A 16,272-nucleotide genomic window follows, 5' to 3' on the forward strand; every position below is an offset into this window, starting at 1 on the left:
ACCATTGTCTGCTGAGCTGCAAAAAGATGCTCTGACAAACTATAGCTGGCTATAGCCTATGCTGTAGGTTTGACGCAGAAGTATAAACCAGCCTTTAGGATTCAGAGTCAGGATGTGAACAAAAGGGTATCCAGTGATGGGGTCAACTGCTCTGCAGGACACTTTGCCTTCTAAAAACATGCCTGGAAATGGTCTTTTCAGTTTTATCTGATGGCAAAAGGCATTTGCCTATGTAAGGTCTGACCACATTAAGTTTACACATTAAGTCCCTGTAGTGGATGAAAAGGCTTTTGAATGCTATTGTTTGGAATGCTATTGTTTGCTGTCCGATACAATTATATAAGGAACATACATAATATTTATCAGGTTAAGTATCAGGTAAATTTATTGATAACATCTACATGACCTTCAATTATTTTTTTACATCGTAAAGATCTCTGAAAATGAATAAGATATTGTAGCTTATCATTCATATTGAGTGGATTAAGATAATGGAAACATAACATCTAGTTTACCATTGGAGCAACTGTCAGACCTTAGAAATTCTGCAGCTATGCAAATGAATAAAATACAAGCAAGTCTACAATGTCAAGCTTAAGAAAACATCTACCAAGTAAATTCAGAATGAAGAGGCATTCCATTATTGGTGAAACTGTTATATTTAAAAAAAATTATATATATATATATATATATATATATATATATAATTCAGATGGCATAGATTAGAACAACAGGATAGAAGTAATACACCAACAAATTGGACAACAAATCCTTAAGCAAAAACTCTTCTAGCTAATAAAAAAGTTAGTTTTAACAAAGCTGTACAATTGCTTCAGACCCTACTGATATCTTTGTTCTGTTATAAATTAATGTACTATTCTAGCATTATTAAAAAAATGTAGCAATGTTAAATAAAATCTGCAGATTATAACCCTATTTCTTTTGGAATTATATAGATCATAGAAACATTTTTCAGAAATCAGAGACAAAAAGTGCAGTTTACATATATTTGCACTGAAGGACACTTATAAAATGATTTTGTCTGTAGTTAATTAAGTTGTTGATTAAGTATTCGTAAAAGTATTTGAGGCACTGTAGTTGTTTGATGATGTAGCTGCTGAGGAAGCGCTGGCATCAGGTACGTTGTACCCTTCTGAAAATAGTAATTTGCATGTTACTCAAAGTAGTCTAGTGTCATTAATGGTGGCATATTGAATGTATTTCGACTATATATATTCATTTACTTACTTCTCCTCCGTATCCTATCAAAGAAACCCATTCCACTTGATGATGGTCCTGCAGTAGTGCTCTGTAATTAAGAAATTTCAGATGTTAACTAAGTACTTTTATAATCTGGCAACATAACTCTCAGAGTAAAAGCACAAAGCACTAATATTGAGCTCATGGGTGAGGTGCATTGTTTTGTTGTCATGTACCCTGGAACGGTTAGAGCTAATGTTCTTTAGTGACAGCTTTCCTGCTAGAGACTCACGAATCTGCAACAGTAGATGACAAAATTGTTTATAGCACAGTAAACATGTAGAAATGTGCTCAAAGCCTCTGATCATTTTGACAAGTCAGAAACCAAGCAATTTATATAACTGCAAAGTAAAATCATATTCCAAATTTTGTAATGCAGTGTTTGTTTGTTTTTTTATTTTATTTTATTAAAGAATAGGATTTGTTAGCAGAGGCAAAGGAGTAAAAGCATTAGTATGTGATCTAATACTTAGAATGTATATAAAATATACAGTATATGTGTAAGTTTGTTAAAGCCAGAGCAGTTTGCCAAATTACAAATAATAATTAAAAAAAAACATAATCATACCTTGCTGTCTAAAAGAGTTCCAAACACCAAAATAAAGAATCCCTGTAGAAGTGTTACAAAGAAATGCAACTTATAATACTAGTTGTAATACTGTTAAGTTTCAAATAAAACATTGGAAATAGCTTTGTTTTTGCATTTTAATGCATGATTTTTATTTGGTATTATTATTGAATAGTTATAATTAGAGTATTAAAGGATGCATTTAAAATAAGAACAAAATGTAACATTACTATAAGGTTAAAATACAGAGACAAAAGTTAGTACTGTACCTGCAATGAATTTAGGATTGCAAACACCACATGAATGCCTAAGGCAGATGACACCATGGTTCCAATGCCAAATCCCCAAGTAAGACCAAAGATAGGAGTCAGAATGGCTACACATCTGGCAATGACCACTAGGGCATGTTTCTCATCTGGTTGTGTTGTGGCAACAACTCCTCTAATCAACATCTTAAACAGAACCACAATCAAAACCAGAAGGTTGACGGCCACAATAGTCAAAGCTGGAATCACAAATGCCAGCAGGGCCTTAGACTCATTCCAGTTCAGCCAGCATGCATTTGTCTTTGTAATATATTTTTGAGGTCCAGCTGTCGATGCAACAGTAATGACTGCTATGAGCAAAGGTGCACCATAACCGACTATGAAGGCAATGGCCATCATTTTCCGCCTTGACATTTGAGACAAGACCATGACAGTGCGGTAAAAGAGCAAAAGTGCTGAAATTAACATCCAAAAGAAAAGAGCCAGATAAAAAAATTGCATGAAGAAAACTGCTGGACTGCAGCGACCCACTGAGGTAGGCTGCTCTTGTTCTGCAACTGCAGCTCCAATGATAAAACAGATGTCTGCAATCAGCAGAGACACAGCGATGTTGACTATGGAGACATGCCGCATGTAGCTGGTGTCATTTCTTGTCACTGAGTTCCATACAATAATCTCAATAATGAGACACAATATCAAGCTGGCCATTGAAATAGCTACACCAATGTAAGTTATATAGGCTAAGGCATCAATTTTAATGGCAAACGGTGACATCAGGATTGAAAAAGAGGTTGTGTGGTTGCATTCACATTTAACTTTGCCCGATTCATTCAAGGGTCTTACTTCACATCCTGTGGAATCCCATCCGTTGACATAAAAGTTCCAAAAGACACACTGAGGAATTCCCAAAGACTTGTTCGTAATGTCAAAAGTAAAAGAGATGTTGTTAATTGTTTCGTTAACCTTAATCACAACCACATCTCCATTGATCTGGACACCAGATTTGCCAGTCTCATTATTAATATTACGAGTAGGAAGGACATTGTCAAGGGTTGAGAAGACTATAATGGTTATGGCTGTCGGTTGAGGAACATCTGGTATCTCAATAAGAGTTGTTGAGTTTGGTAGTTGAGATGAGCCACTGAATGAATTGTTAATCTGAGTTCTATTCAACTGAATGGATGTTTCATTAATTGTAAAAACTTCATTTGAGAGACGACCACTTATAGTCTCAACAGCTTGCAGGAGTTTAATGTTGGTGTTTTCTGTCGTGTTGACAAGAGTCAAATTTTGCCATGTATTTTTGACTTTATCTGATATAATGTTATCCACTGTCTTTAGAAAATTCTGGAAATTAAAAAGAAAAATATGGTTTGTAAAAATAAATAAATAATAATAATTTAATCAGAAGGGACAGTGGATGTACAATTATTATAATGTGATTAAAATTGACCATTAAAATAAATACAGTATATACAGTACATATACAACATTTATTTTTATATCAGGTTAAAGTTGTGTAAATCAAGAAAGTGGATTTTTATGACAGATTTTTGTATAATACATCAATATAACTGATGAATTTAGTAAAAACTGAAAAGATTAGACTTATCTTTTTTGCTACAGTATTTACTAAGAAAACACAGCACACAATATGTTATAGACTACATGCATTATATCAGTGGATACAACATGCACAAGCATATAATAGCCTTAATTTAAATTTAGACAAAAACTTGAATTTACATACCTTCATCACAGGCTTATTGATTGTAATGTTTTGTGAAATATCAGCAATTTTGGAGAGCATGTCAACGATTGTTTTGACAGTCTCTGTAGACTGTGTTATCTCGTTAATATTCTGCACTGTAGCATCACTGAGGTTAGCTAAAAACACTGGAATATCTTCCACAACCAAGAACTAAATGTCAAAGTACAAAGAAATACAAATATTAGAAGCATTCATTGATACTTTACAAATGTTCCATTGATACTTTATTCTTTTTAAGTCAATGATAAATGGATTACCTTAGATTTTCTTTCAAGTTCTTTGATAACTTGAGGCACACAGTTCTCATGAATCTGTGTCCAATTACCCGACAATTGACATTCATAAGTTATGCTGCCTTCTTTGCCTTTTCCACAGGGTCCTGTCACAGTTGCACCTTGCTGTCCAAATCCAAGCGATTCATTTTTGCAATCAAATTCTGGTGTTGGCAAATATTTGAGTTTCAGAAAAAAAGAAAATCAATTGATTGTTCAGTCTTGCAGATATTACACTTTCTACAATTTGAGTTCAATGTACTGCTAAAAAACGATTAAACTAAAATCATCCAAAACAAACTTGCTGCTGTGTCATGCAAGAATGAGAAACTGAAAACTCACTTTCTGTGCTTGTCTTAACTGTGACACTCTTGCTGCTATAACTGTAGTCAAGTAGTTGTGGCAGATCCTTGAGACGGCAGGTAAAGGTTTCATTCTTACAATTTACCTTCTGTATTCCATGGTTTAATGTGATACAGCCTGACTCTGATTGGGTAAAATGAAAATACATTTGAGTGAAATACATTTAATAATAAACATGTATTATTGATAAACTTTTATTTTTATTTTATACAGTAAACAATGAATGCTCAATAACTTTTATAAAAATGTATTACCTATCACTGAATTTTGCACTGCACCATTCAGGACCCACTCAATATTGTAGGCTGCATCAATACAGCAGCTCAGATGCACAGTCAAATCATCACATGGGAAAAAGCGTACATTCTCACCCACATTGATAGTAGGGAGTTGTTCAATAGCAATGTTTTGCCACAGAATGTAAGGTATTGAATTCCTTTGTATGATACATGAGTATCTACCTGCAAGTGAAACAAATATAAACAAAATACATTTGTCTAATTTAAAAAACAAACAAACTCCAATATTATTTTCTGTTGGATTCTACTTTAATATTTTTTTTCTTAAACAAAAAAATAAAAAATAAAAGAAAACGTAGTAAATGAGTGTATGGTGTTAACTTCAATTTGTTTATGTAACTTCATGGTTTCATAATTATACTGTTGGTTCAATAATTTATGTAAAACCCGAATAAAATGTTGATATATAATAACAAAAATGCTGAAATATGTGATTAACAAAAGATAATGTAATGTCTTCTTTAAAAAGGTTGCAGACATCTAACTGAGACAGTTGGACAAATTTATGGAAGAATTTGACCTGTTATTTGAAACAGGACTCTAAGCTGCTTTTAGTAAATTTGTCATGTAATAAGATATCATAGACAGCAAAAATATAAATCACATGTGACTCACCACTGTCACTTTGACTGGCAGAATTCACAATGAGTGTCCTATTTACAATGGAATATTTTGTGCTATCTGCAGGATCTTTCTCATTCACTGTCCATTTTATTTCTCCCTGAACAGACTCTGGAGGTGCACAGTTCAGCTCCACCTTTTGCAGAGGATATAATTTACCAGTGATGGTTGACAAGGTTGTTTGTTCTGAAAGTAAATCCACAAAGAGCACTTTGAGCTCAAATCATCTTTCTTATCATTATTAAGCAAATGGTGATATTGTCAAGATTTTTACAAGTGATTTGCTTAATCGTAACAAGCAGCTCATGCTTCCTCAGTGAGGCAACAGAGTGATCCATGAATAATAAACCAAAGTGAAAGAAAGACACACAAAAAAGCAACCAGCAACATAATAAGTGTAACAGATTTAAGAAACGTGAATATTTTTGATATAAACACTGACTACACTTACCAGTTTGAGCAAAAGCATTCTGAGCTAATGTGATTCCTGCATTCTTGAGAATGTTGGAAACCTGTGCGTTTGCTGTTCCAAAATCAAGGGTGCTAGTTGTTGAACTAATTGTGAAGTCTGATATAATGCTACCAGCCCTATGGAGCACAAATGAAAAACCACACCATTGAGAAGACACTGTATTAAAACACAAGCATTAAAACAATAATGGAATAGGAACTTTTGAGAGAACCTTTGAACTTTTTTGAGAGAAAGATTAGATTCTAGACCATACCTGAAGCCAGTGACTTTTGCTGAACCTTTAATATAGTTTGGCATGGTTGAGTAACTACTTTCAATCTGTAAAAAGCAACAACACCCAATGTCTACATCAGAGCATACTGAAAATTATAGTTTTTTTTATGCTTCATTTATTTGGGCTGCTTTACTGCAATCAAAAAATGTATTTGTTCATAAAGTATGCACTTGAGATATATTCAAATAGCTTGTGTTTTTGGTGGACATTTCTCTGTTCTATGAAATAATAATTATTGTATTTACCGTATATAGCACATTTTAGCGATTTAGCACAAAGTGCTTCACAAAACGTAAAATCGAAACACACAAAATACAACATATTCACATAGTAATAAAAGCAACACACACACACAGTAAAACAAAATATACACACATACTGTAGCAATAAAAACAAGTCTATACAAATGAGTTTTTATCTGAGACAAAGACTGACCCAGATTCTGCAGATCTAATATTCCAGGGCAGCCTCTTCCATAATCTTTAGGCCTTCACTACAAACGCTTTAACACCTTTTTGCATATGGATCTTGGAACAGCCAACAGTTCACAGCAAGATCTAAGAGGTTTTAACTGTTTCACAAGGACTTAAAAGTTCTGCTAAACGTTCTGGCGCCAACCCATGTGTGGCAGTGGGGGCGTGGTCAAGCATCTCTCTGGAGAGAGAAAGCGGTAAGGGCGCTTACACCTGAGCTAAATTGTCTAACACCTGTCTCTAATTTCAGTGAGCACGGGGAGAGCGGCATAAAGAGAGCGACACAACACTCAGTGGAGAGAGACTGGATATGACAGAGCCGAGCCAGAGCAACGATTCCCGAGTAGTGAAAGTTTATTTGTAGAAACAGTGTGTGTGTTAGGGTTTAGAGAGTGTATAAAGGTAACTGTAAAGTGGTGTCGAGGAAGAGGGGAAATAAAGCGTCACCTGAAGAAGGAAAACTGCTTCTTGCGTCCTCTTTTACACCATGTAATGCCTTATACTATGCAATTAATAACTTTGAAAATCAACCCTAAAATGAATTGGGAGTCAATGCATAGAAGCTAAAACTTGAGTAATAGGATTAAATGACCTAGTTTGTGTCAAAAGTCTAGCTGCAGCATTTTGCACGGAATCTAGCCATGCTAAAATGTGTTGATTTAAAATTTAAAACAGGTAATTATGATAATCAAGGCAAAACAAAATAAAAGCATGTATAAGCTTCCTTGAAACTCAAGACATGTCTAACCTTGGAAATGTTCCTTAACTGATAAAAACAAGACTGAACTAACTTCCAGACATTATATTAAAAATTTATATTACTATCAAAATAGACCCAAATTTTTCACCACCTGCTGATTATTTGGGACCACCTGTATAAGTGCAGACTCAATCTGGCTTTTTATAGAATCATGACCGATTTTAATAATTCTTACTTGGAATTCTTAAAAAATAATTACTTGGGGACAAATCGGGACTGTAACTGTTTCACAGATAAGAGCGGACGAAGGACGGTGTGCAAGAGACAGGAAGCACAGCAGTGTTGAGCCATGAGTTTAGAGCCCACAAATCGTCACTGAGCACCGGAAGAGCCAGAGGCGCAGCAGCATAGTATGGACTGGGTAGCAGATAAGTCCGCTTCCGGTAGCTGTAAGTACTTTTCTGCTTGTGTGCGAGGGTGGGTGTAGACGTGGCTGGCTGTGGGTCCCAGCTACAACACGTGGTGTTGTGAAACGCGATGCGTTGTGGGTGGGAGTGGCTGTATATTTTTTAAAATTTGTAACTCTGCTCAGTCAGGAGCCTGATTTTGATTACTTGTCGGTACCCTTCCTGACGGCCCTTGTTTTTTGTGCCTATTCCCAGAGGCAGATTAGCAGAGCTGCTGTTGCCCTGGTGATCTCTATGCGCCGGATATCTTTGGTACCATTGTTGGAGGTTTCCCTTTTTAAAGACTGAGCCCCGAATATGTGTTTAACGGACTGCTGGGTGTCGCTTGTGCATCTTGTGGACTTCCTCTGAGGACAAAATAGACTGTTTTAATATTGTGTTATATTTAATAAAGAGTATTTTAATGCTTTAGATGTTGTGGATTGCTGTTGTTGCTCACCGCCCAATTATAAAGAACATATTGTATTGTTTGGGAGTTCCCTGGGGCTCTTAAAAACATCCCAGGTGGTGTAGTTGGTTAAAATCTTTTTGTTTATTTTAGCCTCTCATTTTAGGCAGGCTCTGGTGTTACATAATTTGGCGCAGTCGCAGGATTTGGTTTATGTGCAACATTAAGAAATCCACAGTGTTTACTTTTTGTTCTCTCTCTTTCTATTCTTGATTGATTAATCCTTATCGTGATGATGCCTGTCTTTGCTGGTGCACCTTGGTTGCCTAGATTTAGTGGGAAGGATGCCGATCTTAAATATGCAGACTGGAAAGAACATATATAAGGGTTGTTGGAGGTCGCTCAATAAACTGATGCAAAAAAGTTAGTATTACAATGGGAGCTCTTTTTGGGGTAGCAAAGCGGGAGGTTGGTGTGTTAGAAATAAATATTCTAAAATATTTAGTATTTAGATTCTTTATATGGTGATCAGGTATCTCTTCCAGTGTTGTGTTAACAATTTTTTTTTTTTGTAAAAACAAATCTGATAAATCCGTAAAACCTTATGTTTTGCGGTTGAGGGAGTTGTTTTGCAGGCTGCAGAGTCACAGCCCAGACGAAGCTCCATCAGATGCTCAGCTGAGAGATCAACTACTCCTCAGCCTCCGTGAAGATTCCCTACATCAAGCTTTAAAGACCTATGTTCGACGCAATCCAGATCAAACGTTTGCTGCTGTGCATCAGGAAGCCTTGCTGTTGGAAGGCGAATGCAGAGGCCAAAGTCCCCAGCGTAATACATGTGGAATGGTGAGTGAGTCTTATGTTGATTCTCATCCTGAGCATGAAGACATGCCATGAAAAGGGAGATCCTTGATTACCTTAAAGATCAGATAAAAGAATGGATTCAAGAGTTGCTTAAGGAGTTGTGACCTGTTCCAAGTCAACCTGTAGTGTCTGCACACCCGGCGAGTTGTCATCTGGTACAGAGAAGGAGAATTCTGTCTTTTTCCCCCAACACCTGGGACTCTGACGGTAAGCCCATCTGTCGCCATTGTAAACAGGCAGGACATATTACACAATAATGCAGGAGTGGTGTGAAACCTGAGGCGGCTTTAAACTAGTTTCCCCTGCTACTGAGGTCCAAGTGGTAGGGTCAGGACATAATCGAGTACTTGGGACCACAACTACTTCTATTGGAAACTGCCCCACTGTAGAAGTGTGTATTGGTGGTATCAAACTGAACAAACTTTTAGATACAGGCTCTTAAATTACAATAATCCAAGAGAGTACATTTGACCAATATTTTTCCGATTAGTAGAAAAGAGGAAAGACCCAGCTGGTCCTGACCCTTAAAGCTGCGAATGGATTAGAAATTCCATATGTAGGGTATGCCCAAATGGACTTTGAGATTGAGAATGTGAAAATACCAGCTCGGAGGCTTATAATTGTAAAAGAGGAGTTTCTCACCAGCTCTTTGATCATTGGAATGAATATTATATCTGCATGTTGGGATGATGTCTTCCACAGGTCGACTTCACCACCCAGCCATAAATAAGCTGTTAAAAAAGCTTGGGGGCAAGCCTTCGCAGTATTGTTTCTACAGAGCTTGATGGATTTTGGGGTTATGTATGGCTAGCCAGCCGTCAAGGCATTCGTGTACCAGCACAGAGTGAATTGATTGTATGGGGAAGAACCAGGATGGGCCCTCGAGGTAGTGATTACTGTGGACTGGTGGAGGCACTCCTGGGGCCTGATGCATTGGGCGTAGCAAGGACTGCTGCTTGGGTGAGACATGGAAGGATCCCAGTCCGTATTAGAACCCTTAACCCTTGTGGCCTCTTTATAGGTTGCTATCAGAAGCTAGCTCGCCTATGCAGGGTAAATGAAGAGGATATACATGGTGCTGTACTTGTGTTGTCAGTCTGATAAGGTGCTCTGAGAATGTGGTTGAAGTTCACTTCATGCGGCTGCTGAAAGTCAAGATGGCCACACAGAAATGAGCCAAATTCTACAGTGACCAGATTTGTCCCGGCAACAGCAAGAGGAGCTCCAAGCCCTCCTGACAAAGTAGCACAAGGTTTCCTCTATTGATGACGATGACTTCGGCTGCACTAGTACAGCCCAACATCGTATACCTAGTGGCAGTGCACCACCTGTGAGAGAACAATTCCGCCCCCTCCCTCATATGATGTATAAGTCCCTTTTGGCAGGTATGTTGGAGAAAGATGTAATTTGTGAAAGCTCTAGTCCTTGGGTTGCTCCAGTTGTATTGGTGAAAAAGAAAGATGGCAGTTAGCACTTGGTGTTGATTTACAAAGAATCCTTTCCCTTGTTTAGAACTGAAGATACCTTGACTACCATTACCAAAGCTAAATTGTTTTCCACTCTAGACCTTGCAAGTGGCTATTGACAGGTAGAAATGGACCCTTGTGATTGGGAGAAGACTGCCTTTGCCACACCCATTGGCCTTTATGAGTTTAATAGGATGCCCTTTGGGCTTTGTAATGCACCAGCCACCTTTCAAAGACTCATGCAACAGTGCATGAATGGTCAGCTAGCAGATTCTGTACTGGTGCATCTTGATAATGTTATTGTTTATTCTGCAGACTCACTTGCACCACCTTGACAGTGTGTTCGAGAGACTCTGGAAATTTGGTCTAAAGCTTTGCCCCGATAAATGTAAAATTTTTCAGCACCAAGTCAAGTTTCTGGGACATGTTGTGGGGGGCACTGGAGTACAGCCAGACCCAGATAAGATCACAGCTGTGCAAGACTGGCCAGTCCCAACAACAGTCAGGCAAGTCCGAGCCTTTCTGGACCTGGCTGGTTATTATAGAAGGTTCATTCAAGGATTTTCTAAAATAGTTTTATCTTTGCATTCCTTGCTCTCAGGTGTTCCAGTGCGAAAAATGTGGGGGACAAAAATGTAATCTGGACTGAGGCATGCCAGGAAGCCTTTGTAACACTGAAAGCCACCTTGACACAGGCCCCTGTGTTTGCTTATGCAGACTTTGCATTACCCTTTGTTTTGTATACCGATGCAAGTAATCAAGGTCTGGGGGCAGTCCTATCTCAGCTCCAAAATGACAAGGAGAGAGTAGTGGCATATGCCAGACAAAGTTTAAATCCCGCTGAAAGAAACTATTCAAATTATAGCTCCTTTAAATTGGAACTTTTGGCACTAAAGTGGGCTATAACAGAGAAATTCTGGGACTATTTGATGGGATCAAAATTTAGTTATGAATGACAACAACCCAGTTGCACATTTACAGACTGCCAAACTTGGGGCCACAGATCAAAGGTGGGGTGCCCAGCTTGCACCTTTTGACTTCATCAACAAGTATCATTCAGGCAAAGAGAATGCTAATGCAGATGTTTTGTCTAGGTTTCCTTTAGGACATGGTCTCAGCAGACAAGTAGCAGGGGTCAAGACTGTTGGCATAACCCAAGTAGGAATGATGCATCTGACTCTGTTGAATGGGTGAGTGAGGAATGGAGAACCTGCCAAAAGGAGGATCCTGACATCAGGGAGGTGAGGAGGTATGTGGAGAGAGGAGTGATGCCAGGGGGTGCAGAATGCAGATCGTTGCCTTTTGGAGTAAAACGGCTTCTGCAACAAAGGGAAAAGTTGACTGTGTCTAATGATGTGTTGTGCTGTAGAATTGTGGATCTCAACACTTACAAGCTAAGATTCCAGGTGGTGTGCCCAATATCCACAGAGGTTTCATTTATTGGCCCTGTATGGAGAAGGAAGTTCAGAGTTTACAGTCTGGGTGTACAATCTTTAGACTGCAGAAGGACAGGGCAGAAGTGAGCATGCCCCTAAACCCAGTCTCTGTATCCTTCCCCTTAGAAGTAGTGTTCTTAGATTTCCTTACCTCCCGGCCTGATGACTCCTTCAAAAATATTTTGGTTATGATTGATCTCTTCACCCATTATGTGTGCGCAGTGCCTACTCGTGACCAAACTGCTAAGACCACAGTTGAGGTGGTATGGACCCACTTAATTCAACCTTTTAGCTGTCCTATGAGGTTCCATTCTGACCAAGGCCCAAATTTTGAGTCCTCCTTAATTCAGCAATTGTGTGACTTGTATGGAGTTTCTAAGAGCAGAACAACCATTTACAACCCAGCAGGTAATGGCATGGTAGAGAAGCTAAATCAGATACTTTTGAGTATTTAGAATAAGAGAATCAAAATCGTTGGCCTGAGTATCTTCCTGAGCTGTTAATGGCTTATAATAACACTGTCCATACATCTACTGGTTCTGCCCCTTCTTACCTCCTGTTTGGTCACCATCTACATACACCTGTTGATGTTATTTTAGGAGTAAGTACCCCCCAAGAAAGACAGGATAGAGAGGTGTAGGGATTATGAGCAGAAGAATAAACAATTTCTGCGCAGAATGACTTAAATCCAGGATTTACACTGATATTTCCTTCCAAGTTATAAAAACTAAAACACAGAGGCCTGCAGTTGATACTGGATTTCCTCAGGGCAATACATTTAAAGACAAGACAGTGCCCTAAAGTCTGAATCAACCCTGTGGAAATGAGATGAAATGCACTACTCCCTAACCTTAACCAACTTGAGAACAAAAGTAGATCTATGGATGCACCAAGACCCCTCCTTATCCATGTTGTAAATCAGAAATGCCCTAAACGTTAATGGTCATCACATGACTAATATGGCCATCTTGGCCATCTCTGCAGGGAGACCCTCACCCCTAAAGGGCAGAAGTGATGGTCATTATAATCACCATGTGCTAAAAACTCATTACCAAGACACAGAGCTAAAGCAGACTCCTTCAACAAACTGCCTTAATTGCAACAGACAACACATAATTCCAACACTAAAACTTCTTTGTTTTGTTTCATAACCAATTTCAATGCTTAAAATTAAACTAAGAGGAATCATGAGACATCCTCTCTGATTGTTATTCTGCAAACAGCAGCTAAAAGGATCTATGAACTTTGACACAATTGCTGGACTCACTCAAATCTGACTTTACACTTCACAACGCACATAACCAAGTTTTATGGATATGCTAACATGCATCACATGATGCCTAACTGTGGTTAGAATCATAGAATACATTATTTTGACCTTGTGCATACATGATGCACACTTACCGTATACAATGTATAATGATGTATATTCAGATTTTAATGTGAAGCGCAGTAACCACAAACAGGAAGTAAGTCATGTGTCATATGTAAATGCTTGTCTGTTTATGTAGAGAATGTGTAGACGTGGCTGGCTGCGGGTATAACACGTGGTGTTGTGAAATGCGACGCGTTGCGGGTGGGAGTGGCTGTTTTTTTGGTTGGTACCCTTCCTGGTGGCCCTTTTTTGGTGTACCTATTCCCAGAGGTGGATTAGCGGAGCTGCTATTGCCCTGGAGATCCTCTGTGCCCTTGCTATCTTTGGTACCATTGTTGAAGGTTTCCCTTTTTAAAGACTGAGCCCCGAAATTGCATTTAACAGACTGCTGGGTGCCGCTGGTGTTTGTCGCCATCTTGTGGACTTCCTCTGAGGACAAAATAGTTTTAATATTGTATTATATTTAATATAGAGTATTTTAATGCATTATATGTTGTGGATTGCTGTTGTTGCTCACTGCCCAAATATATTGAACCTGTTGTATTGTTTGGGAGTTCCTGGGGCTCTTAAAAATATCCCGGGTGGCATAGTTGGTTAAATTATTTTTGTTTATTGTAGCCTCCCATTTTAGGCAGGCTCCGGTTTTACACATTCACTGTACTTTTGTAACATGGTTAGAAAGTGTAGTTTATTTAGGGTATCAGTGCATTAACATGCACCTTAAAAGTTCAATTTCAGTCATACTAAAGCAATAATTTTTCCTTGCAAAATGTCATGTAAACTCTATAGTCAGACTAAAATCGTACCAATCAGTTTTTTGTGAAACAAGACCTAGATAATGCGATTGTAGCTCGGCTTCGTCCAGCATGTATATACATTAATAAGACCACAACTAGCCTTGGGGTTATGCACATTATCTGAAAAAGTACTTGTCGCTTACCTTGCAACAAGTAATTAACCTGGAATTCGAATGCAACACAAAGCAGAGAAGGATACCAACAACAACACAAAGATATCATGGTGAACACTAGAATATTTTCACAACTGTGGCACACAGATGTGCATCTATTTATTATGCTTTAGTCTGTTTTCTGCCCATTAACCAATCCTCTTATCTATCTAACAAAGTAACACCCATATCACCCACTACCCATCTTTGCAGTTGCATCAAATGTCTTAATTTCAAAACAAGTATAAAAACCTTTTTCATTATCTTACGTGGACTATTTTCACAAATTTCTAGAGTTGGGGTACTCGAGTTCAGACTCGAGTCCGAGTCACGAGTCCAATTTTAATGGACTTGGACATGTCACGGACTCAGATGCATTTTTACTCAGACTCGGGTCTTTGGGACTATGAGTCCAGCCGAGTCTATGGCATTTGTGATGCAATGAAAAAAGAAATTATGAAACAGAAATAAATGAACACATCTCTGTCTGCATGAGGCTGTAGCACCCCTTGATGTTGTAGAGTTGTTTCACCGTGTTTAAGCAAGCACACATGCATATGCATATGCACATGCACAGTCACACTCATTCGTCAACCAATTTGCTTGAATGTTTCTATGGAGACTAATGTATAACATTGATTACCGAAGTGACTGGCACGACGAAAACATAAAGACAGGTATATAGCCAATGTACTAGAAACAAGGCAGTTTCACACGGCCCAGGACCTGACAATTGGTAACATTGCACGTGCTGTTTGTGCAGCCAAGACAGTGCTTGCATCGCAGTTTCATCGTGGTTAAGAACTTCAAATCAAGAACTTCACTTAGACAAGTCACCCACATCATGTCTCTCACAGTTTACTAAACATAGCATTTTGAAATAAAAATACAGAAAGATAGTATTAATATTGGATATGGATATTAAGTCTTTTTAGGCGTAATTATCACACATGTAAGTTTCTGTATTCTCTTTTGGTCCATGCAGTGTTATCAGATTGAACTGGTCCATAATAGCTTGATGAATTAACTGTGTAACTTTTTAAATAGTTGGGGAAAAAAATAATTATTGCTAAAGCAGACAGCAACTCTAAACAGATAAACAGCACCTATTTATTATTGAATTACTATTTTCAGAGCGTTGATGAGCTGCTTAATATATGCTATTTTATAGCATTTGTCCACCATTCACAATATGGTGAACACCATTCACCATTAACAATAAAATATAGGAAATTTTGGGCAGCAAAATGTTTTGTTTATAATTTAATTATAGACTTTAAAATATAGGCTATTATTCAATGGCAGCATTTGTGTATGTAGCTAAACTTCATGTAATGAGTTGAATTTAGTTGGTTATGTCGTTTTTATTTTAAAGTTGTTGTTTTTTGTATTGTAAACCACTGGGTAACTAATGCACCTAGTCATTAAAAACATTCAGGTGGTCAGGTAGACCTGACCAATTGCAGCAACCCCAGATCATAACACTGCCTGTACAGTGGGCACTATGCATGACAGGTGCATCACTTCATGTGCTTGCCTTCTTACCCTGACACACCCATCGCTTTGGAATAGTGTAAATCTGGACTCATCAGAACACATGACCTTTATTCATTGCTCCACAGTCCAATATTTATGCTCTCTAGCAAACTGAAGTAGTTTTTTTTCCAATTAGCCTCACTAACATGTGGCTTTTTTGTGGCCACACAATTCTTTAGTCCCAATCCTGTAAGTTCTTGTTGTATCGTGTGTGTGGAAATAATCTTACATTCACTATTAAACATAGCCGTGAGTTCTACTGTTGATTTTTTACGATTTGACTTAACCAAGCATTTTAACGATCTCCATTCACGATCATTCAAGATTTTTTTCTGACCACATTTCTTCTGCGAACCTGAAGGTTCACCACTATCCTTCCAGGTTTTAAAAATGCATTGGACAGTTCTTAACCCAATTCCAGTGATTTCATCTCCTTAGTTGTTTTCTTTGCT

At 38.0% G+C, this 16,272-nt stretch overlaps 1 protein-coding gene across 9 annotated transcripts in view; it reads right to left on the reverse strand.

Annotated features, from left to right (window-relative positions):
* Positions 1 to 369: 369 nt before the first annotated feature.
* LOC127409770 (adhesion G protein-coupled receptor F5-like) overlaps positions 370 to 16,272 on the reverse strand; it is an 81,104-nt gene continuing 65,201 nt past the window's right edge. For all 9 annotated transcript variants that reach the window (XM_051644578.1, XM_051644577.1, XM_051644580.1 and 6 more), the window contains 12 exons: positions 6,146 to 6,210; positions 5,872 to 6,008; positions 5,415 to 5,606; positions 4,755 to 4,961; positions 4,480 to 4,623; positions 4,123 to 4,301; positions 3,845 to 4,015; positions 2,098 to 3,441; positions 1,829 to 1,870; positions 1,437 to 1,496; positions 1,249 to 1,309; positions 370 to 1,153 (listed from right to left, as the gene is read on the reverse strand). In XM_051644578.1, the coding sequence (XP_051500538.1) occupies positions 1,065 to 1,153; positions 1,249 to 1,309; positions 1,437 to 1,496; positions 1,829 to 1,870; positions 2,098 to 3,441; positions 3,845 to 4,015; positions 4,123 to 4,301; positions 4,480 to 4,623; positions 4,755 to 4,961; positions 5,415 to 5,606; positions 5,872 to 6,008; positions 6,146 to 6,210 (2,691 nt within the window). In that variant the 3' untranslated portion in view covers positions 370 to 1,064. The remainder of the gene's footprint in view (positions 1,154 to 1,248; positions 1,310 to 1,436; positions 1,497 to 1,828; positions 1,871 to 2,097; positions 3,442 to 3,844; positions 4,016 to 4,122; positions 4,302 to 4,479; positions 4,624 to 4,754; positions 4,962 to 5,414; positions 5,607 to 5,871; positions 6,009 to 6,145; positions 6,211 to 16,272) is intronic.

The sequence above is a fragment of the Myxocyprinus asiaticus genome, chromosome 19, assembly GCF_019703515.2.
Source record: "Myxocyprinus asiaticus isolate MX2 ecotype Aquarium Trade chromosome 19, UBuf_Myxa_2, whole genome shotgun sequence".
In the NCBI taxonomy this organism is placed as follows: domain Eukaryota; kingdom Metazoa; phylum Chordata; class Actinopteri; order Cypriniformes; family Catostomidae; genus Myxocyprinus; species Myxocyprinus asiaticus.